Genomic DNA, 23,947 nt, shown 5'->3' on the forward strand with positions numbered 1-23,947 from the left:
GTGACTAAAGCACAGTATACAGTTGAGCTCACTTTTCCCTTTGCCGTTTTAAAATAAACATTACCCACATTAGTCCCATGCTATCAGGTGGTCAACATATCCTTCCCTGACACTCTGAGTGGAAACTCAAATACCATCAGGCTCATTTAAGCTGCAAATAAACACTCAGCTTTAAAGATTGAATCAGAAATTGACCGTAAAATTTGTGTTTCTAAATTCAGTCGTGCCATATTATAGCATATGCTTCTCTTAGTTTTACAACATTACCATACAAATGAAGACAATTTCATGTTTAACATCTAGTGCAAGATGTAAATGTGTGCTCAAATGATTCTGTGAAACTGATTACTGGTTGCTCTGTGTTCTGACACATCCTGTGCTCATGCAGCATGTGCGACAGCTGGTTAGTAATTAGAATAATCTTCTCCCTGGTAGTGATTTAGCTTTCATGACTGCAGCTTACCTCAAATTGAAAATAAATTTATAGATAAATGCCTTTGCTGTTCCAACAAATTATACCGCTGTAACTCAAAGGAGCCAAGTTGTTTATTTTGGTAGTAAAAGAGCAATCACAGAAAACAAACAAAGCGCTTTATGAGTGCTGTCAGATTAATAATGATGCTACCCAGCGGTGATGATACAAACGATTATTTTTCAGCACACTCTACCCCACATCATCATGGTAATTATAGATACTATATCATTATTATATCAAGTATTCATTACAGATTATCAAGATAATTGAAGTCTGCACCAGGATTGCCAAGTTCAATGTGCTGCCATTAAACTGGGAGTTACTGTGCAAGAGAGAAACATGCGCGTTTCGTTATCCACAGCAAACTAGTAGTGAATCACTGTGGAGTGTTCATATTCTCTTTGTATTTTTCTTAAGTGAACAGGAATATGTATGAACATATAGAATGGGCACAACGTAAACAGTTGACAGTGTTAAGATGAGGTTATACATGTGATACATTGTTTTTCTCCCAGCTTCTGTTCTGGCGTATCTGGGCAAATCCCGTGGTGATGAGGCATAGAATCTGTCATGGAGAAAGCATAAGCCTTTCATATGCATAGTAGAGATAAGAGGCAGCCATTTTATCAGGCGAGCTGTCGCTCCAACATGCTCGCGTGTTATGTGTCCCTGGGAGCGCCTCCAGAAACATGTCCCTTTAATGACACGGCCCGTACTCGCCAAGAGGACGCCCAGTTTGTTCCGAGCTCTAACCTGACAATTATGCCAATTACACAAGGCAGCAATGTTGACAAACACAACAGGAGAATTGCTGCAGTTGATTGGTAGCTGTGCTCCCAAGTCTCCTGCTGTGACCTCTTCTGTAATTTAACTAGCATGGAGGAGAATTGCAATGTTTTTTGTTTTTTTTTTAAATTCCCCAAGCCTTGTCTTCTTTTGTAATGGCGTGATGTTCTTGCCAAATGAACAGGCAGAGAAATAAATCTTGTGTATCAAAAAAGGCACAAACGGAGGGATGCTTCTTCCTGTTAGTCACCACTGTATGCGGTTTGTTTCGATTCATAAAGAGTGTTGTGTTTCCTGATGGGCCCGGACGGCATGTAGAAAGTTGTTGTGGTGGATCATATTGCCTCTGAGGATTAGATCCCAAATACTGACCCAGCACCATTAGCTGCTACTTATGTAACCCTTAAAGAGCACCGCTGTTGGCACCTGAGTATGAAGCCTTGCTTGCCATGAAGGGAAACAGGAGACACTGCCAATATGGAAGCAGATTCACAGTACAGTTGCTGCTCACTTGCTCCAGCATGACGTGTGAGCGCTTGGTTAGAATACATAAAAGCTTTTTCAGCAGGTTTTTTGAGCAAGAACAGCATTGTTCTATATCAGCCTATTTGCAAAAAATGTGTTTTAATAAACATGAATGTTTTGCCGGAAAAAAAAGATGATCCCCCTTTTATTTTGGAGCACATCAACTTATTGATCTCTTCAGAGCAGCGCACATGATTTTTTTATTTATTTATTTTTTTACATTTGTCTCAAAATAACGAAGTCCTATATGAGTGGCATGAAGTTGTCATTTCACATCAAATGAAGTGATTCTTAAATTAAAAATAGCGTTCCAATATGAATATTTTAAGCCATATATTTTGCCATATTCCAGGGTTCTACAGGGTTCTACAACTTTTCAGTTTTTTTGTGCTGAACAACAGAATTCATTTTCTCTAGATGGTTGCACTTTTTCGCTGTGATACTCCTCGTAGGGGGATTTAATGACCAAGAACAGCAAGAACAACTTCAGCTTATAGTTTAACACTGAGGTCAGGAACTATTTTATAACAGTTCACTTGAGCTCTGGTCTGGTCATGTAAGCACAGAGCTGGGAGCAGCTGGGGTTGAGCTGCGAGTGCGGCTCAGATCTTCAGTTACCTTAAAGCACAAGTCAGACCTGGTCAATGTGAAGTTTCACTGCACGCTGAGATCACGCTATACTTTTTGTAAGAGCCCAGTGATACACGGAAAAAGCTGACAGGCAGTTGGCTGTTCTGTTGTGGTCGAAGTGAAGTGAACAGAGCTCAATCCCCACATGTCCCCCTCACTTCTCTTACATAACGTGCTGTTAAGCTGGCGTTAGCAAACATTAGAGGTCAGCTGGTTATTGGGACAGTGGAACTATTTACAGTATAGAATTGAGATGGCTGTGTGAGGCAAACAAAGACCTATTTGTTGCAAGTAAAAAATAAAATGTTTTTTAAGCATATCACTGATTTGTAATTCAGCTAAATTACATATATAATTGAAAAAGCTCTGTAATATGCAGAGCCTATAAAACACGACTTCTTTAATTCCATGTTTTATGCCGCTGTCCATATCCAGTCCTATATTATATTCTTTGGATCTCTCTGTGCCTTGAGGACATAATGTTTTCCTGTTACATTATGATGTTAGTGTAGTGTAACCAGTGCTGCTTGTTAGAAATGTCTAATGCCTCTTCCAGTGCTGTGATTTACACCCATGTTTGATGAGGCTGGGGGAATCCATTAGTGTCCATCTAAATTACATCAGCCAAACCACTGACACCAGCATGCAGTCCGCTGCCAGTCCATTGATTAAGAACAGTTTCCAATAGCCTTATGTAACCGGCCCTCTGCATTAGTTCAACAATGCTGCTGTTCTCCTGTTAGTGGCAGAAAGAACCACTGTAGATAGAACGCAGTTACCTTTTTCTCTTGTCAAATAGAGATGCTCAAATGAAATAAAAGCTGCGAGGATTAAGCACCGCATTTTTTTTAACCCGGTGACTCACCTTCCTAAATGGGGAGTGAATAATGTGGGAACAATTGCAGAGGGTAGGCGATGCATCAGATTTGTACATGATGTTACCGTAGCGCGCAGCACAGAAGGACTTGATCACTCAGGAACGTCAAAAAAAAGGCATCGCGTTGTCCAATTAATAAGCACAAAAACAACCTTCACTTCCTGAACTTTCCGAGATGTTTTCAAGGCATCATAATTATTGACAACGCATGTGAAAACACAAATTTTGATTGCCGTTGGAAGTCTCCATCGTAATTCAGTCAACTCTTCTTAAACCTCCCCTCTTTGGTTTTGATAAAAGAAAAAGCAACGTCAATCAGGTGAACTAATGGGAATGTGCATTTTGTAATTCCCTCAAAGGCAATGGTAAATTGAAAAGAGTTTGCAACCTTTTAACACACTCACACACACTAGCGCTGACAGTCAAGCTCCATTATCTGACAGCTGGAGAGGTTAAAAATAACTGTGCTTGCAGCAAATTAGACGTATCATTTGGCTTCTAAGTGAGAGATGAATCTTTGTGTGGATGCTCCTGCCATGCCGTGACACAGGGGCAATATATCAGGCTGTGTTTGCCTGTCTTTCTCATAAACTCCAAATGGAATTGTAAACAGATGAAGCAATTTTACACCAAACGTATTGTCTCTGAGTCGCTCCTATGCTACAGTGAGAAGCCCGGCTACCATAGATATATACATTACTGCCCCATGCACTCTCAAGCCAAAGTATATAAATCATAATTTGGCCGCCTGCAGGATTATTGCTATCGCTCAAAGCCAATCCTCAAAGTGTTTTATATGTTACTTTTTTTATCTGATGATAAATCTGATGTTATTGCACATATGTGGGGAGGAGTTGGTTGTTTTCTCCTCACAGATAGAGGCACGTTTGCACATGCCGTACAGTAAGTTTAGGCAGACATACAACATACAAACAAGCACGGATTAGCTGCGTGAATCTCAATTCTGCTTGTGACAGTCAAGTTTTCCGTGTCATTCAATAGCACTTTGCTCACTTGTGCTTGCATTTTATGTCAGGTGTCAGAAGGTGGGGTGTCAGTTCCCATTTAAGATGGTAAAAGAAGTGTAACCGTGGGATCCTTGTTACAGTAAGGTAATTAAAGAGATTTCCATGGGAGGCTTAGGTGACAGTCGAGGTGTATCGTTTCCTCTAAATACCTAACAACATCATTGTTAATTCATAGCTATTTAATCACTCACCAGAGTAAGTGCAGGAAGGATGATCTTTGTGTCATGTTGTCTCACGAGGTAATCTCTTGTATTTCTTGTATTTCTGCTTAAGACCCGCGCTCTAAATTTGTCGCATAACTGCGTTCACCCCAAGTCTCTAAGTTTTAAGGCTGTGTGTTTACTAAGCACAGTGTGGCCCTGACTGAGTCTGCTCGACATGATTTATCTCATCCTGCGTAGCTGACAGGTATTGATGTGATACAAGGATAAATACAGTAGATTGATGGAATTAAAGCCCAGCCTATTGTTCCCATGCTGTGCATCACTGACACATGAGACTCATGTCTCTCATTAAAGAAAGTAAATGCTTCAGGCATTATCCCTGCAAAACCATCAAGTTTGTCTGTGTGGCTGTTTGTACGTGCATGTTCCTGTGTGCTCGTGTGTGTGTGTAAGTGTGTGGGAGAAGCTATCTCAGTTATTTTCACTCTATAATCTCTCCCTCCTTGCACAATGGATTTAGCCCAGCCTTGAATGGGTGAGAGTACAAATTGGAGCTGACTCTTAACAGCAGAGCATTCACCCTGTTGACTGAGTCCTGGACATGGGGTTACATTAAACAACGGCCAAGACCATTGATTATTTCATTAACTTTCAAGTGTTGCTTGTGAAAAGGACAGGATCACAACACTGCCATGCTCTGTTACTGAAACATTGTTGCGTTACACCCTTGGGCAATCCCCCTTGCTTCCTATAGGATGCATCTAAGCCACTAAAGAAATCTAATCTTAACTATGCAAAAATAAAAGAGAGAGGGAGTGAGAGAGATAGACAGCGACAGAAAGAGAGAGAGCTTCCTCCACTTTACGTGCACAGCAGGCACTTGGCTGTGCATCTAAATTTTAGGAAGCTAGTGTTAACTCTATATTTGGATTCCACTGGAGTGGATTAAGGATTCTTTACTGCAAACCCACGGGATTCTCAGAGACATAAAAGAGGAGACTGTTTGCATCCATGCTATACAAATAATTGCAGGTTTCAAATAGAGTGTAATTTCAAGCACCAGCTATATGGGAGAGTGTGGGCTTTGATGTACAAATCCACAATTCATGGGGGATTAGCACCCCAAAGGTTAGCAGTTGCTAATTACAGGAGATTGCTTATACATATCTAACAAGGCAAGAAGACAGCCTTAATAAATGTGAGGATTCATCAGGAACAAGGATAAGCGGCTGTGATAAGCGGACATGTATTTGAATCGCCATGGATTGATACCCTGTAATGCCCTTCTTCATACAGTGAAAGAATAGAAGCACTGTCTCATCTGTTGTCTTTTCAAACAGCATATCTTTTGCGACTTGAAATTTTCAAGATGTATTTGTGAATGCAGATTTGTGCAATCATATAAATTAACCTCTCAGATATTCTTCCTGTGTCTCTTACTGCAGCAGTTTCTTTTTTACTGTATTTTGCTTGCAGCGTTCAGTGCTGCATTACCATAATCCTTGGTTCCCTTCCACAAACCACCACTGGCTAAATGAATCTATTATTTTTGCCCGGAGCCAAAAAGATGCAACAAAATGCAATGCATTGAAGGAAATGAAACTTGTGATAAGCGACACATTTTCTCTATAATAGCCTGTCTACAACAGACTTTTCACCCAGAGTTGGAAGTATCACTGCACTTGACATTTAATAATCTGAATGTTGTCAGCTTAAAAGGTGGTATCAATCCCAAACCATGGAGAGAGAAAAAAAACATAATTCAATTGTGCACACAGCATTTAGTCTGGCTGTGGCTCACTGGCCCTGCGTGGTGTTGATTCCCTCGACTGATGATAGCAGACCTGGCCAGTGTGGCCCTCTGTTTTCATATGGCCCTAAATTAAACATGTCCGAGCCAAGGCAGGCACTTGCTCTGCCGCAGGAAATGCTTTTTCATCTCCTAATGAATGTGCCTGAGGGGGTCCCACAGGGGGCTCCACTTCACCCCTCATTAGGCGGGGTACTGCCTCTGCCTTCATGTTGAGGAGCAACCTCCTGGAGAGGGGCCTCCCACTTCATCTGAACGTCCCACGCTCTCCTGCCCCTGGACCAGTGGACTGCACTGCCCCTCTCCTCGTTCCTTTTTCACTCCCTATTTCTCCCCGTCTCCGATGCGTCCCCCTCATCACAAGGCGGCTCATCTTATAGTCACAGACCTGGGATGACAGGAATGAGAGGATGGGCCATGCTCCTAATGTCATTTTAATGGCCCTTTTTGGTCTGTTGTGGTTGTGATTTATTTCTGTACAGGCCCCTCTAATGTCCTCCTAGATTTCTACTTGACTGCTTTTTTTCAGAGGAAATCAAAGATTCTATTGTCTTACAAGTCATAATGAGGAGCAGGTTGACAAAAGTGCACCAAGATCTCCACTTTCTTCCTACCAGGTTGTTTTCACTGTGACCTCAGGCGGACATGGTTGTTATGAGACATGCCGCGTCTGACGCTCCTTGCCTTGATTAGCAACAACAAGTAAGAAGTGAAGAGCTTAAGAACTGCGGAGGATATTCTGCACTAGCTTACAAGCTCCCGTAGTGCCCTCTCTCACGTAGGATATATTGACAGCTTCCTGTCGTTAATGAAGCAGCAAAGCTCAGACGACTGGTTTGAGGCAGCAGAAAGGTAAGAGGGATAGACTGGTTGTCAGCTGACTCCAAGAGACTTTGCATTGCAGCAGAACAGTCTGAAGAGCCGATTGTTATTCCAGGGCTTTTGGGATGTGTTTATGCAATCATTAATCTTGGCACTTGTTTATTTGCCTGGGATTAGAGCACCACAGCAGTCAGGGAAGCTGGTTCACCAAAAGGTAGCAGAGAGCGCTCAGGCCTTCCATTGTAAGCAAAGTGTGCAAGGAGGGAAGCATGCTTTGCGCATGGCTGCTTAATCCTGCCATGTTAAACAAAACCAGGCCAGTGTTTGTAGGACTATGAAAACAGCAGTGAAGGGGGAATGTGCCTCACACGCTGTAAGCAGCCTGTGAACTCTGTGTGGCAGTAGATCCTCCTTGTGCACTCCTGTCGTCTAGGAATGCCTTTCATACGGTCTGCTACAACTGGAGGAAAGGAGAATGACAGTGGAGCTGCTCAACTGCTCATCCATGGCAAATGCACAGATTATTGTAGATTTTTTTGCCTTCCACATAAATTTGAGAAACCATCAAGAAAGACAGATGTCATTTTTGAGATTATCTTGCAGTTTTTGTGGTAATTGTTAATGTATTTAAAAATCATTGTTACTGAAGTTGGAGATGCACTGTTTTAACTGCACAGCAAACATAGAGCAACACACAGCTACATAATTTGTAGCGAGCCTATCAAATACTGTATAACCCGATGGTTCCTTCTCCACATGATGCCTGATTAAGTGACATAGCAGGATACTGACACTTAAGCAACCCATTCAGATTCATCGCCTCAGTCGACTTCTCATGGCCCAGGAGCGAAATGGAATAAACAGATTGATTTTTCAAATGCCTTGCAAATTTCCTCACAAGTAAATGTTTTACATGGTTGCAGTTTCAGTGTAATCATTTTGCACATTTAGCAGCACTGGGGATCCATGATGAATGATGCAAGCGCTCACAGTCACTTATTAAGACACTAGTGCTCAAGTGTATTGTATATGGATTAGATAATGGCTCAGTCTCACTTTAATTTTCTCTCTGCTCCTGGAAAAGAGGGCCAGAAAATCTTTGAAGGACAAATCACAGCGCTTTGTGTGTGTATGTGTGTGTACAGGCACAAAAATCAAGAGAAAGCAAATGTGGTCCAGGTGAAAACCGAAAACAGGGAGGGAGCCCAGTGAAGCAGGCACTTTGAGAAAGCTCTTCTTCTGGGGCCCCATGACACCGGTGATCTGTAGAAAGGTTGGGTGCCTCTAGTTTCAGCTCTATCAAGCTGTGGATCTTTGAGCAGCAGGATTCAGTATCCCAGCTAATGTAACAAGGCTCATTTGTCTCAATCACACGTCCCTGGAAGTATCGGCTGGCCATTGATGTCATTCATCTTCCCTGTCCTTGCCTGCTCTTTTTCAGCTGATGAAAACCCAAGACCTTCAAGCAGAATGGCAGAGGCAGTGCTCATCAGCCCTGCTGTAAAAACTGTTGAGTAACGGAGGGGCTGTGTGGAGCGCTCATTGTTAAAACTAATAGACTGGAAGAACGTTCCGCATTTAAAGGTAGACAGACTTGCGTGTGTTTTGGCAAGTGACTTTTTAATTTTCAGATTCGCTTTGACGATTTTTAGCACATTGTCACGAGACGGTGAGAGCGTATACTTTCATCTTGGCTCTTCTAAGAAGAGTCATTTTTGTCCACTGCCAGAGTCGGTATACAGCGCCAGCAGCTGACAAGTTTAGCAGTCTAATCAGAGCAAATGTTAGTAAAATGATTACTTTTTTTGCATTTTATCTCATATTCAGAAGAACCACAACACATGAAAAAAAATCTATGTAAACTATTTATTTATTCAGGGGATAAAATGTCGCTGACATCTGTATTATTTTACCCAGTAACACCAGCATGGCACAGTAATACAGGAAAAATTTAAACATTATTTTTAATGGATAGTTTTCACTGTGTATCCTCCTTATTTATGGTAATTGTTTGTAGGGATATTGTATTATGACACGGCTGTATTCCTTCCCAGAGTTTGCCTCAGCTGATGTCAGCTCCAAAGGAAATACTGACTCGCACCATAACTGGAGGCTTATGCTGAGCTTCCCTCCTCGATGGAGCAAATCAAGATCATGATTACTATCTGGCTCGTGCAGCCAGTCTGCGTTGTCTGGAAACATGTTTTCCTAAGGAGACCACAGAGGGACAATTACTGTCAGCTGAACTATTCAGCCTGCTCTGCATGTGTGTTCTGGCTGCGTGCCTCTGACCCACTGACCCTGAGCAGCAGTATGAGATGGGACCTCCAGCCTCCCTCCTCGTCCCCCCCCCCCCCCCCCCCCCCCAAAAGTATTCACCACAAGTGAAGCAACCAAATATGTACTTGTCTAAAATACACATATAAAATGCTCTGTTATTCTGTCACCCCACTGGCAAAAAAGACCATGCAAGCAGTGTTATGGATGTAAGCTGTGATTTCTTTGTGTGAAACAGTAGAAAGATCCTATTCAAAAACCCACAGCAGAATCCTGGTTGTCTTACAGAAATGCATACTAATACAGCAATTACAGGAGGAAGGAAGTTGTACAGTGTGGCAGTAGCAAATTCCCTGGTGCAATGGAACAAGGCTCTTTGTTGTTATGTAAAGGTTTCTGCGTGTAATTGCAGTGGATGTTTTGAAGGATTCATTATTTATATATTCCTGTGTTTTTCTAAAGGAGCCTACTAGGCTGCCATCCCTGCAGGGAGATGCGGGGCTGAGAGGTGCTTAACTAAGGCACTGCACCACAGTCGAGCCTTTAACCATAGCCCGCTTAGTTCAAGTGGTCAGACTAGAGGCTCAGAAGCATCACATGATCCTCGGCGAAATCTTAGAATTCAACCAGCAGCTCCTGCACCAGTCAATCAGTCGGCCCTGTGTGATTTCAGCCTCAGTGATTTTGGGTTTTGGTGCATCCCAATGCCTTGCTGCACAATGTATGAGTGAAGCATACAATGTGCAATCAACTCTGACTCACACTCACAATCTTAAAACTATTTTCATTCCAAAATGCATGCCATTATAATAGAGGATGGATCGCGTTTGATTTTATGACGGGCCCAAATGATCTAAATAGTTAGACAAAGCATGTAAATATTTGCAACACAGATTTTTTATGCAGCTCTCATGGCTCTCTATGACTAACTAGGGGCTGGTAGAATGCATAAGTGAGTGCTGTCTACAGATTGTGTTTTGCCATCAGAGTAAACAGTGTGAGCCTTTCTCCCAGGCGCACATGCACACCCACACGTGCACACGCTCACACACACACACACACACACACAGAAGGGGCGTGCCCTCCGGTCCCCTGCACCCGGGCACAACTTCGCTTGTCACTGTAGTTGCAGACAAGAAGGGGATAGGTGGGGGGAGATGGATAGAGGGAGGCGAAGAGTGATGGGGAGAGAGATTTGAGCTCAGGTGGGGCAGACAAGGGAGGGGAGAGAAGCGCCGCACACATGCTACCCTTCATGGTGCTCGTCTGCTCAGTAAACCCAGGCTTTTGTTGTTTCCCCCAGAGTGCAGGCAAGCAGACTCCCAGTCAGGAAGCTCGTCAATCTTTGCCACAACAACACATAAATTAGTGCCCAAATTACTGTTACGCCGGTGGAGAAAGAGACATGGAGAGAGATGTCTTGTGCTGCGGTTTGGGAATACATCTTCCTCGCTCCTGCTCCCCCTCATAGAGGGTGTCAGAATGCACTTCAATAAAACAGTCAAGTAAATACAGGGAGAGACATGAAGAGAGAAGCACTGCTGTGTTGTACAGGCATCTGGAGTTGGGCAGTGTTGAAATATTAATAGGCCTCACACACAAACAAACAGAGATGTACGCATGAGTTCATCCCAAAAGCAGCCCAGGGCAATGGTCCAGACCTGAGCTTAAGCAAAGTCACTGCACTGCTATGAAGGAATAATAGGGTAAGGCTTAAAGAGCCCTGTTGTTTTTTTCAACGGAAATATCTCTTCAAATATAGTTGGTCTCCAGTGAAGAGGGATCACAGCTTAGGCAGCTAAATGATTGGAGGGGAATTAGCAAGACTCAGCATAGAGACATCAAAATGTGTCAATTATGTCTTTCCTTACGCTAATCCCTTTGGTCAGAATCTTTTTGATGACTTCAGAATATTTATAGGTTGAATAGAAGCTTTTTAAAGTGATGCTATGGAGTTTAGGTCTGCAGGTGGATTTCTTTACCGCCCTGTGTGCTTTCTTTGTGCTACAAAGCGGTAAATGCCATTAGAGCAGCTCTATGGTAATATGCCAACAGCCTCCGATCCCTAAACAAATCACACATTTATACTATTCAGCCTGTGTTCCGTGCCATGACTGTCCTTTGCCGCTGACATTCAAATAACCTTTCTTCTGCTGCATAAATGGGAATAAAAAAGTATTGTGTTGTGTGACTTCACATGACAGCAGAGCCCTGGCAGATGAAAAGAAGCAGAATTCTGATTCTATCTCTTGTTAGGCTGTCGTCTCTACAGCTCGATCTGACTGCAGTGGGTATCTGTTTGGAGAAGACTCTATCACCCGACAGCTGATCTCCATTACCAAATGGGAAGTTCATGTAGAAAAATAAGCAGAAGCACGTAATGATGGAGGAACATCGCTTCGAACGTATCTGCCAGACAGTTCAGTGCCTGTGGTGTTTGCGTGTTGACCGTGTGTAAAGCAAAATGTGCTTTATATAGCTGTCCTGGGAGCAGACATGAGCCTTATCAGCTTTCGTTTTGTTGCAAAATATTTTAGGAAGGAGAATATATGAACACGGTTTGTGTGATGCGAGAAGAATTGTTAATCTGTTCATAATGCTGTGCCCTGTCCAGTTCCTTACATAATCTCTGACATGAGCCCACTGGCTTGCGTCACTCTGTCATTGACAGCTGTCAACACAGCACTGCTGATACACACATACGGTATGTACACACTCACACCCTGTCATGCACACAGAAGCCAATGTGTTTTTTTTTCTCCGACTGCTTTCTCTCAGAATGCTGTGCATTGTAAATGAGGCAATGAAAAAAAATCTGCTCTTCATATACGTAGCAGTATAGAAGCCTTGGTTTCAGACCTCATTTATTGCGCACATCTATCGTGAATCATCAGGCCATGAGAAACTGATTTAATGGTCCAATCGAGTAATGGGTTAAGCTCTCAGCATTATGACGGTGGCCTGGGCATGGGTCTGTAATGTAAGGGATAATCTTAATCCTTCAACGTTATGTCAGTAGTCCAAGGGTTCAGTGGGAACAGCCAGGAGATTTTGACTAGTGATTTTCCGTGTTTGCACAAGCCTGTAAGGTTTTCAGTTTTATTTTGTTTTGTCTGTGATCTCCTAAATTAAACAATATAAATAAAAGGTTTGCTTATATCTGACAACAATATAACCCGTGATAGCAAATGCAGCGAGCAGGTCCTTTTTGTTTGTTTTATCATCTGCAGTTCACACTTCATAGTGACTTCCAGTTTATCAGTATTACTAAAAACAATATTGTTTTCAGTATATTTCTCAGCTGCTCATTTTTCTTTAATTAGGCTGTATTATATTTGCAGTGCAAAGGTTGATTGTGTTTTGTCTGGCAGTGTCTGACTATTCAGCGCTTATGATGAAATAATCTATGACAGGGCCTCTGTAGGCTGTTAGTGTGCAAATTGTTCTGGGTGTTCGCATTTGACTGGTAGTTTCCTGCTCTTTGATTTATGCGGTGTACTGTTTTAGCAGTGGGTTGATCTCAGGGCTGTGGAGAAGACAGTGAAGGGCACTGGGTGAACATGCAGCGGCCTCACTGCCCTATTGTACATGTGCTCTGAGTGACACGTCATCCCCTCAAAGGGCCTGCTAGTGTTGTGAATCAGTGTCCTTGAACTGCTCAGCCACAGACAGACAAAGAACGAGCTTTAACATTCTGTTTGACTGTCTCCTCTCTCTGCCATGCCCGTTATCCAAGACGCCCACGCCAAAGCAGCAATGCTGCATACAGGAAATCAGTCCTGAGCCACCGTCCGACCCTTATGGTCATGTCCGCGGTGCGATTGTGCTGCGGTGTGATTCAAACATAATCTTGGCGTCTCAGCAGGTGTCTTTGAAGTGGCCTGCGTGCAGAGGCCATCTCACTGTGCTGCGAGGAGCGGCAGGCTGCTGGGATGGGCTTTAGCATGGCTGCCTGTCTAACTGTGCCTGGCTTTGATGTCGTAAACAGAGCAGGCAAGGCTGGCTGGCAGGGAAGCGGGCAGGCAGGGAGGCAGGGTGGCAGAGAAGCAGGCGGGCAGGCAGGCAGGCAGGCAGGCGCAGTGAATGGGATCAGTGGCACTGCTCTGGTCAAGCTCAAGCGAGCCAGCAGCTGCCTGTTTCACACCAAGAGGCAGTTAACACCGCAGCTCATGTCAATAGATATTGACTGCCAGATTGGGAGTGCTTATAAGTGTAGGCCTTTTTGTTTGATTGAGTCCCCTGTGTGAATTCAGTTTAAATCATACTCAGTGTCTGACGTGTAGCTGGAGGGCCCCATGACCAGCCACTGAAAGGGGCAAATATTGACTGATGGTTTAGGTGACTTCATGGCGTATTTGTCTTCCATTGTGTCATTGCTCAGTATTTATTCTCCTTGACCCCTGTGTCTCTTTGAAAGCAGTTCATCGTAGTGTGGAAATAGCTATATGTTCAGAGTGATGTCTTTTCTCATACAGGAAACTATAAAGCCTGCCTCAGCTGGTCTAGAGACAAACCCTTTTTACTGTTGAGTGCACTGAACATCCAGGGGCTTGTGCAGTGGTGGAGTGAGAGAGTGTTCGCTGGTGAGACTCTGTGCACTCAGGGCCTTCCTGCTGCAGATAGGGCTTTGTGAGGCATGCTTGTGTGAATGTATGCCCTGCCCAGCCTGGCACCCCTGTGTCTATACACCCACTGCTTTCACCTGATGTGGCACAGCCTCTGTCAGGCCTGAGCGAGCGCCCAGCCAGCTCCGCTTCTTCAGGAGAGATGAAGGCATCTCACAGCTATGCTGTGGGGGTGGGGGAAGCTAGCAGCAGCCTAAGCCGGGAGCTATCAGAGGCTGGAGCTCAGAGCCAAAAGCCTGTGGGCTGGATAGGGTGGGTGGAAGCTTGGCTTAACTTGGCAAGACAACCATAGCCACAGCCCTGCACTGCCACCCAATGGCTGGGGCCTGTCACTACAACCTTGAGTTCGCCATAACCACAGCTAGTCATAATTACCGCACGCTTCAGTTGTTGTGAGTGCATGTCAGAACAAATTATGTAAGTAATGAGGCTGAAAATGCTAAAGGAGTCGAAACACACTGCACTGCTAATGCTCATGCGGGGAGAACACAAAAACAAACAATAGAGTGCACTCATACAGAGATAGACCTAAATGAAATAACAAGCAACTGTGCACAGTAAGGACAAGATTAATTATAAATTAACCCTCTCTGTTAGGTTGTCAAAGCCCGCCTCCTGCCTGGATTTTACTCTAATCCGGGCCGACGAGGTGCAGTGCCCTCTATTGTATGTGAGAATCGCAAATCGCAGGAGGTGTTGTCTGGAGGAGAATTAATTGTGCATGTTCCACCACTCCCTTTTGTTCATTTTACTAAAATGTAGGCTAATTCCAAGTAAACATGGCTGGTCGTATTGACTCCAGCAGCGCGAGGAGAACAGACAGATTCGTGAATGAATAGAGTGTGGCTCCCGGGTTAGTGGATTAGAGGCTCTGTGTTAAGGGCCTCTCCCGGGCATGCCTCAGGGACCAGGACATTATCCACATGACACATTACAGACTTGTAGGCAGCTGATTAAAATGGGCAGGGATCTCTGGATTGAACCGCTAGCAAAAGTACTTTTGATGTGATCAAACTAGTTTAAAGAGGTTGGTTGTTAAGGTGTACAAGGGATATTTGAAGCTCCTTGTCTTTGGAACAGACCTGAGGCATTATAGTAGACACTTAGGCCTGGTTAGAGGCAAGGGGCTGATGTAACACTCTGACATTGTGAAGGTACCACCGCATTTTTAATTATTAGGATTTTTATTTCATCCTATTAAGGCAAATCACAATATTCCTCCCCTAATTAGTATAGAATCGTGTTGCAACATCCCCTCGTTCTCTGATTGGTTGACTGCGGAAAAAAAGAAACATTACATCGTGAGAAAATATCCCGCGGTGATCTTTCCTCGATTTAGATCAGATAGCGGCGTTCGTCTGGAGCAGAAGTGCACTGTTGGGATGGCGGGACTGAGATGTTAGAGATGTGGAGGAGGGCTACGAGATACAGATCTCTGGAGGAGGGTTGGGTTGAGGGGGGGTGGTGGAGGATGGAGGTAGAGAGGGTTGGAGCATCAGTGGCTGCAGTGATAAAGAAGAGAGCAGCGGGGCGAGATGGGAGTTCTGTGTCTCTGATGTCTGTGTGTTCTGTCTGTTCTGTTGTGTTGCCCTGTGGTCCGCTCCTGAAGAGAAGGCCAACGATGGATGAGGCCTGTCCTCTCGGTGCTTTTGTCCCCTATGGCGGGTGAATCACAGGCCTGTCAACAGCCACAACACGACCACCAAACGGCAACTGAACCCTCGTTCTGTAGCATAAAATAGAGGTGCACACACACACAGAAAGTCACTGCAGTTGCCCCATCCAGTGCAGCAGGCATGTTATGACTCTTTGTGGCAGCGGGGGATTTACTCCTGGGGTTTTCATGGTTTTGAAATTTAAGAGGCTTCATGAAGTCAAGTTTTCCAACTGGGACTACATCTCCTCATGTGGCTAAATGAGTCTTTGTCATTGCACAAGGCTAGTATTAGGACTCCTGTACTATGTTAGGGTTTGTGGGTAGCTGGGTTTTTTCTTATGTAAGTTGTGTTTAGGATGCAAATTGACACCGTGTTTGCATTGGCTGCTTGTGAGGACTTAAAATGGCCTCCTTCCCTTCACACACACACACACACCCACACACACACACACACACACACACACACACACACACACACACACACACACACACACAGTGTAACTCTGTAAATATTCAGTTAATGCTCTGTGGAAGTGAGGATTCAAAAGCCACCGGATGAGATGTTTTTAGAAGCACAGTGCTCTTTCATGTACCAACATGGATCCATGGTGAAGGTGTTGTACAGTGACTTGTGACAGCAAAATGTTGATTTTTTTTTCTTTGCTTCCTCCCTTCCCTTTTCTTCTCCGCAGCTCAAATCGAAATAATTCCCTGCAAGATCTGTGGAGACAAATCATCAGGCATACATTACGGCGTGATAACATGTGAAGGCTGTAAGGTAAGCATCAAGAGACTGAACCTGTTTGTGGCATAGGAGGAAGTGGGTGTGTGTGTGTGTGTTTGGTGTGTGTGATTGGGTGTATGTGAGGGACAGAAGAGCTGAGAGGGGAAAGACGGGGGAAATTCAGGAAGTAGCGAAAGTTGCTTGCTAGGAGAAACATTTGAAAACGTTGCCGAAGTTTTACGATGATTTGGAGAGGGACTGCAAAGTGTAAACACAGAGCGTGATCATTAAAGCGGTCAAGCACCACAGAGGACATCACAGAAAACCACAATTAGTAGGACAAAGTCATCCCTCTGCCTTGCTCTGCCTTTCCCTCCCAGGGACATGTCTTTTTTGCTGTTTTTGCTTCTGCTGCAGCCTGCTCTTCTTGAAATAAAATGATCAAAAGGAGAGAGCTTTGAATTATAGCAGATTGTTGGCTGTTTGCAACAGTGTGTTTCTTCTATTGAAGCCACCTTTTGTACTGTTTCAAATGCACCAGCCATTCACAGTGAGGGGAATTTTGTGCTTAGAGTGTATTCTTGTCCCCATGCTTGTCACCAGGCACATCATTAGCATTCCTCAGCCAGCCTGCACCTTTGCTGTTTGCTCCTGTGTGTGTGTGTGTGTGTGTGTGTGTGTGTGTGTGTGTCTGTGTGTGTGTGTCTGTGTGTGAGTGTGTGAAGGAGAGAGAGAAGACAGAGGGACAGGGAGAGTTTCCTTTCAGCACTTCTTCCCAGCGCTCCTCACACAGGAGCTGGAAAGGAGAAAACACTAAAGAATAAACTGCTGAAATCTATCTTTAATGATTGCTAATTAGTCCAAGCAGAGAGGCCTTTAATGATATGTGTGAGCACAAAAGTTTGGACCATAAATCATGGCATTATTAAAGAGTGCTGCTTGTCACTGGCAGTTTTAGTCTGTTTCCGTAATGGCTTCCATTATAAAGCAACTTGGCAGCTGTCAGCTGTTTTCTTGTAATTAAACAGCCAATGAGCAGCTAATTAAGACATATGTGTATGGAGCAGTAGAGTGGGGCATGTTAATGATGTGCTGGAATCAATTCATTAAGTCAAAGGATGAGGAATCCAGTCGGTGTGCATTCGCGGTCCTTTAGCACTGCACATGCCGGTGCGGCGTTAATCAACACTAATAACCCCACTGAAGAAAAATAGCATCCACTGTTATCATTCCTACCCAAACACACCACTCTCATGCTGTACACACTTGTAAAATACAGCGCTCTTTAAATGCCAGATATTACAGCAGAACACTCAGGGAAAAAAACAGTCACAGTAGTATTATTATATATCAGTTTAGCAGCAGTAAAATAAAAACATCACCATGAGGAATACAATAAATTACCACAACCAGTAAGGCTTTTTTTTTCAGCACTAAAACACGATGAAGACATAAATGGATCCTTCACTCTCAGAACATATTTCCACCCACAGCGGTTCATCCAGTAACCTTAGGTGTTTCCATGCTCCCTTTCCGTGTGCAGGGCTTCTTCAGGAGGAGTCAGCAGAGCAATGCAGCTTACTCTTGCCCCCGTCAGAAGAACTGCTTGATCGACCGCACCAGCCGCAACCGCTGCCAGCACTGCCGGCTGCAGAAGTGCCTGGCAGTGGGCATGTCACGAGATGGTAAGTGCTCTATTGGAGAAGAGAAACAGGTGGGTGGTTGTAGCAGGGTGGCGTGGTGATTAGAGGGAGGTGAAGAGCCCAGGTTCAGGCCCCTGTGTGGGCAAGAATCTGCTCCGCTGAAGTGCCTTTTGAATCGATACTTCAGGGATGGAGACTCACCTCCCTGCGAAGGTGGGCAAGAGGGGAAAGTGTTTTCCTTGTGGTGATCAAAATATCAAATTGTCATTGTCAAGTTTGTAATAGTGTATATTTAATGCTTGTTTTGTTCACTGCAATCTAGAAATGTTATTTTGAGAGTTAATTTGAGAGTTTGAGAGTTCAGCTGATTTCTCCCAATCTTTTGGCAATCTATACTGAATTGTTGCTGGAGACAAAGAAAACACAGACAGAAAATGATGAGATGTCATTATACTCAAATGGACAAATAAAGCATTTCTCATGAAATTGACATGAACACATGCTAAGATGTCAGTCAGTGTTCACTGTCTTCCACTAGTAGGTGAGTGCTTTGTCTGTGGGCCTAATTTGTTGCTGTGATAGAAACTAGGTTTGATGAAATAGGAGGTTGTTAGAGGTTGTCGTTAGAGCTGCTGCAGCTGAGATGCAGTAATGGGAGCACACAGGTGGGGATGTGTAAAAGAAGGCTCCTGCTGTGCCAGGCTGGTCCAGACTAGACTGGGCTGAGGAGATTCTATCAGAACACAGCAGAGCTATGATTTTTTTTCAGTAAAATGCACTGAGGAATGCACACAGACAAGTGAGAACCTGAACATACATGCACGCAGACTGGCACATCTTCATATACACATTCATACATATTCATGAGTGTGAATGAACACAGAAGTACATTAGCACTCTGTGTGCAACACACTTTCTCACTTTTACATACGGACACACACACACACACACACGTGTACACACACACTCAGGACAGACGAAGGTGACTCTTACCTTCACTGAACACACTAGAGCCCATCTGCCCGCACTCTCCTCTGTGTCGCTCCACTCACTTTCCACCGTACATAGACACACACACACGCACACTCACACACATGCACACACACACGCACACACTGTGACCGGCTGACTTACTGCCAGGCCCCCAGAACGCCGGCCAAGGAGTCTCATTCCCAGCACTACTGTTTAGTCTAGAAACCTTGAAACAGGAGGCAGCAACTTTGCGTGTCTCATGTTCGAGTGGCTGATAAGACATTTGTTACTTCCCAGTTTTGCCAGTACACTCATGAAGCTGTCCATTTTCACAATAATCTCTGAACCTTTTATATCACTCCCTGAGTTACTGTCCTGTACATCAGTCTTGTTGAGTGCAATGACAAAGAACGCGTCTTTTGATCTAATGGTAACATGTGACTTTAGCATAGATTATAGTGTGATTCTGATGTGTTTCTGTGTCAGTGGAAGGCACACATTGACAAACAGCTTCTAAAAGTTACTACTTATCATCTGTTTTGTCTCTAGATTGACTATTTCTTCAAAAGAATAAGAATAAACCAGTAATGTGAGACAAATCCCTTTGAGGTCACAGCAGTTCCACAGGTATTTTCTGTGAGATGTGATGAGGGTTGGTATCCTTAAAGATTGAGTAAGACGGAATGCCATGTCATTTAAAATGTGATTCTACGTTTTAGAAAATTAAGCCAAATCCTTGTATGTTGAGGGATTAGATGAATTTACCTATGTACACCTTGCCCCGCCAGTGAAATTATTGGTGGGACTCATAGAGAGAGTTACCTAAATTGGTCAGCAACATGGATGTTGCACAAAATTAATGTATAAATGTGTACAAAAGGGATCAGAAATACAGTTAAGTAACCCTTTTGGTCATTTAATTTTACTTGAGTGCTATGAAGCCTCTGGATCTGTTGTCTCACACTTGTTTTGTTTTGCGAATCACAGCAGTGAAGTTCGGCCGCATGTCGAAGAAGCAGCGAGACAGCCTGTACGCTGAGGTCCAGAAGCATCGGCTGCAGCAGCAGCAACGTGACCACCAACAGCAGCCTGGAGAGGCGGAGCCGCTCACACCTAGCTATGGCCTCTCAGCCAATGGCCTCACAGAGCTCCATGATGACCTCAGCGGCTACATGGATGGTCATACCCCTGATGGCAGCAAACCAGACTCGGCCGTCAGCAGCTTCTACCTGGACATCCAACCATCTCCTGACCAGTCAGGCCTGGACATCAACGGCATCAAGCCGGAGCCCATCTGCGACTTTGCCCCGGGCTCTGGCTTCTTCCCTTACTGCTCCTTCACCAACGGAGAAACCTCCCCCACCGTGTCCATGGCTGAACTAGGTAAGGAGCAGGAAAGAGAGGGAGAGGCAAAAGGAGAGACAGCAAAATGGAGGAGGGGGGAGAACAACTCAACCATGGGGCAAACGACACAAAGGTTGCTTAAAATAGCAGGAGGTTGGAGACTCATCTCCAACACTCATTAAAAGAGCCTCTTTTTTGTAATTAGTTTCCATTAATTAGGGCCAATCAGGATCCAGCAGGGCAGGCGTCTGGGGAAATCATTTTTTTAGGCTCCCCTGTGCCTAGGAACTCCTTTTAACAGATGTGTTTTCAAAACCATTTAAATTTTTATACTCAATATTTCTCTCAGAGAAAATGTGACCTTTGTTTCAGTGAGTAATGTGGCGCCCCTCCTCCTTTCCATGCATTTGTGTCATAACTAGATTGGCTTTGCCTCAACCTTAAGCTATGAGCTTCCTGCAGGCAGTAAAAGGAAATGTCAACAAGCCTTTTCCCAGTCAAAAAAGCCCACGCGTATCCGCCTCTCCTCCTTCATGAAAGCTCAGTAAATAAATATTCTTTTCCTGTGGCATATTTCATCAGTGAGGTCTTCACTTTCACATAGCCTTGTGAGTAACATTCAGATCTCAGCTGTGATCTTTTGGGTTTTTGACGATGGTTGTATTTCAGAGCACCTGGCCCAGAACATCTCTAAGTCACACATGGAGACATGTCAGTACCTGCGAGAGGAGTTGCAGCAGATGACCTGGCAGGCTTTCCTGCAAGAAGAGGTGGAGAGCTACCAGAGCAAGGTAGCTTGCCCACTCCTGGGCCTTTTGTAGGCCTCTACAGCAGTTACAGCAATCAAAACTATTGTTTTAAAGCCGATAACCCATTCTCTGTCCTATCTGTTCTTAGCCCCGGGAAGTCATGTGGCAGCTGTGTGCTATCAAAATAACAGAGGCCATTCAGTATGTGGTGGAGTTTGCCAAGCGCATCGACGGCTTCATGGAGCTGTGTCAGAACGATCAGATAGTGCTGCTGAAAGCAGGTATGACAGCCTGTCAGCATGGCCTGCTGCCGTCAAACTCACCCACCACTACCACCCCCCTCTGGCATTGTCACAAGGGCGTAGCTGACCTGACTGCACAAAGCCCTCTTCTTCACACGCACAGACTGTGTCACAGAAAGGAGACCCCACCCCGCCTGTTTCCCCTCGCTGTCTCTCACTGTTTTCCTCTGTTCGTTCCATACATAGCAGAGACGGACACAGCATTAGATAAGTCATGTGTTCCTGAGCTCCGATAATACCCATCATGTCGGCTGCCGCTCTTTTCACAGACACCACTGATGTCTATTCAAACTGCACTCATGAAGATGTACATTTAGATTAGTACCTATATCTCTGCTACGGCTCTTTGCACACTGTCACCTGTATTTATGCACAAATACCAACGCTCAAACACATATACTTCACATGCAGCAAACAATCACCTCTCCTGGGTCTTTCCCAGATTTTTTTTTACAATGTGAATAATGAAATAAAGACTGAGATCCCTTGTCAAACATGACATTTTAGAACAGTAGCATCTCCCTTAGAGGCAATAGTGGCTTCTGTTGCATTTTCTTGATCCACTTATCCACTCCCACAGAGTGGTACAAATTGTAGGATAAAATAAATACCTATCTAGCTAAATAAAGGTTCAATGAATAAGCACTGTCACTGAATGAAGCACAATTTTTATCTGGCATGTTATTATGGAAGAATAGCCTTCTGTCGATGATATTTTCATCTGCAAGAGGAGATTTTTTTTTCCCCCTGACGGCAGGCTTCTTTATTTCAAAGTGGTTGTGTTACTCATATTGTTGAAGATTAGCACAAAGCACAATCATGTGTTTTGCACCCCTGACTGATGTGTAACTGTGAGGGAGAAGGAAAAAAAGAAACAAAGCTCAGATTCAGCATCTTGTTCCTGTCTGTCTCCACAGGCTCTTTGGAAGTCGTGTTTGTCAGAATGTGCCGTGCCTTTGACTCGCAAAACAACACAGTCTATTTTGATGGAAAATATGCCGGACCTGATGTGTTCAAGTCATTAGGTAAGCGAAGTGGATATAAAAGTGTGTGTGTGTGCACTTTTGAATGAGTGTGCATGTGTGAGCTGCCATGTTGGTGTGTGCTTCTTACAGTGTCTTACTCCCTTCCTTGGTGTAACAGCCAAAATTAGAGTCTGCTGTTCTGTTCTGCACAATGCTGAACGCCTAGAAGCAAACACTGAGCACTCATCCCTTCCTCACCTGGCATTGCTGTCTCTTCAGCAGTTATTTATGGTAGAACAGAGATGCTAGTGAGGCTCTGCTGCATATGGCTCCTGTAACTGTGGAATAAATAAAGCCAGACGGAGTGTCTTTAGGGAGAGTGCTATCAAAACTATCATTGATAGTCTGACATAAAGCATCTCAGGTGAAAGCAAATAGCATTCGTGTTTGACTGTCACGATATTGCTAAGATTTTCCACCATGAATTTTCTTGCATTTCCAACTACCTTCTGACAAAAAAAAAATGCAAATGGGTCCCATAGTGGCAAGAAAAAAAAACAGAAATATGTTTCTTAGTGTGAGTTTATCATTCCCTATAAGTGTGCTTGTGTTTGTGTATGGGTGAGCTTGTTCATTTGTCCCAGTGTCCTGTGAGTTCCACACTGAGGGGTCCATGCGGGGGAGGCAGAGTGATGGGCTTCCCGAGCCGCGGTGGCATCCGCCTGTCTCTCTCTATCTCTGATAATTGATTTAACTAAAAGCCTCAATAGTGACCTCATTTTGGCTTGCATAACACCACCCAACTGCCAAAAGTGACTCGTCTGGGAGGCAAAACTCAGTAAAAGCATTGCCTGTTCTGCTTAAGACGCTCCCATGTGCTGTCAGCATGCCGCTCTTTTTCATTCCTTCCCCTTCCTCTCCCCTCCCCGTGTGCCTCTCTCCCAATAAAGATCAAGAGTGAATGTTGTTCTTTGGTCTTCCTCATCCTAAGCCCCCTCTCTCTGTCCTTTGCTGTGGCAGGCTGTGACGACTTGATCAGCTCCGTCTTCGAGTTTGGGAAAAACTTGTGTTCTATGCACCTGTCTGAGGATGAGATCGCCCTGTTCTCTGCCTTTGTGTTGATGTCTGCTGGTAGGTGTCACTCACAGTGCAAAGAAAAAAAGGCAGACATACATTCACCACAACAATGAACACTGTTGCCCTCCTGTTTTGTCTAACAACTGATAGCTCCAACATTACCAGCTCTGCATTCTTACTTTTCACATGAGCCACATTGACTCTTAAGGGGCCTACATGTGGTTTACAGTAATAAAAAGGTGCGATAATTTACCTTCCAGACCGGTCTTGGCTCCAGGAGAAGGTGAAGGTGGAGAAGCTTCAGCAGAAGATCCAACTGGCCCTCCAGCATGTCCTGCAAAAGAACCACAGAGAGGATGGTATACTTACAAAGGTACAGTACGCTGCCGTACACACTCCATCCATTATCCCTGGAAGTGGCTGTCTGCTAAGCATGCTCTGCTCTTGTAGCAGCGTAATCTCCCACTGTTTAGGATCTTTATCCACAGGCCATAA

General features: G+C 44.3%; 1 protein-coding gene across 3 annotated transcripts in view; it reads left to right on the forward strand.

Moving 5' to 3' along the window:
• Positions 1-23,947, forward strand: part of roraa (RAR-related orphan receptor A, paralog a) — a 179,069-nt gene that overhangs the window by 148,075 nt on the left and 7,047 nt on the right. For all 3 annotated transcript variants that reach the window (XM_023280603.3, XM_023280604.3, XM_023280605.3), the window contains 8 exons: positions 16,369-16,454; positions 17,944-18,085; positions 20,003-20,398; positions 21,029-21,150; positions 21,257-21,389; positions 22,328-22,435; positions 23,396-23,506; positions 23,713-23,825. In XM_023280603.3, coding sequence (XP_023136371.1) covers positions 16,369-16,454; positions 17,944-18,085; positions 20,003-20,398; positions 21,029-21,150; positions 21,257-21,389; positions 22,328-22,435; positions 23,396-23,506; positions 23,713-23,825 — 1,211 coding nt within the window. The remainder of the gene's footprint in view (positions 1-16,368; positions 16,455-17,943; positions 18,086-20,002; positions 20,399-21,028; positions 21,151-21,256; positions 21,390-22,327; positions 22,436-23,395; positions 23,507-23,712; positions 23,826-23,947) is intronic.

This window comes from Amphiprion ocellaris, chromosome 3 (genome assembly GCF_022539595.1).
Source record: "Amphiprion ocellaris isolate individual 3 ecotype Okinawa chromosome 3, ASM2253959v1, whole genome shotgun sequence".
NCBI lineage: Eukaryota > Metazoa > Chordata > Actinopteri > Pomacentridae > Amphiprion > Amphiprion ocellaris.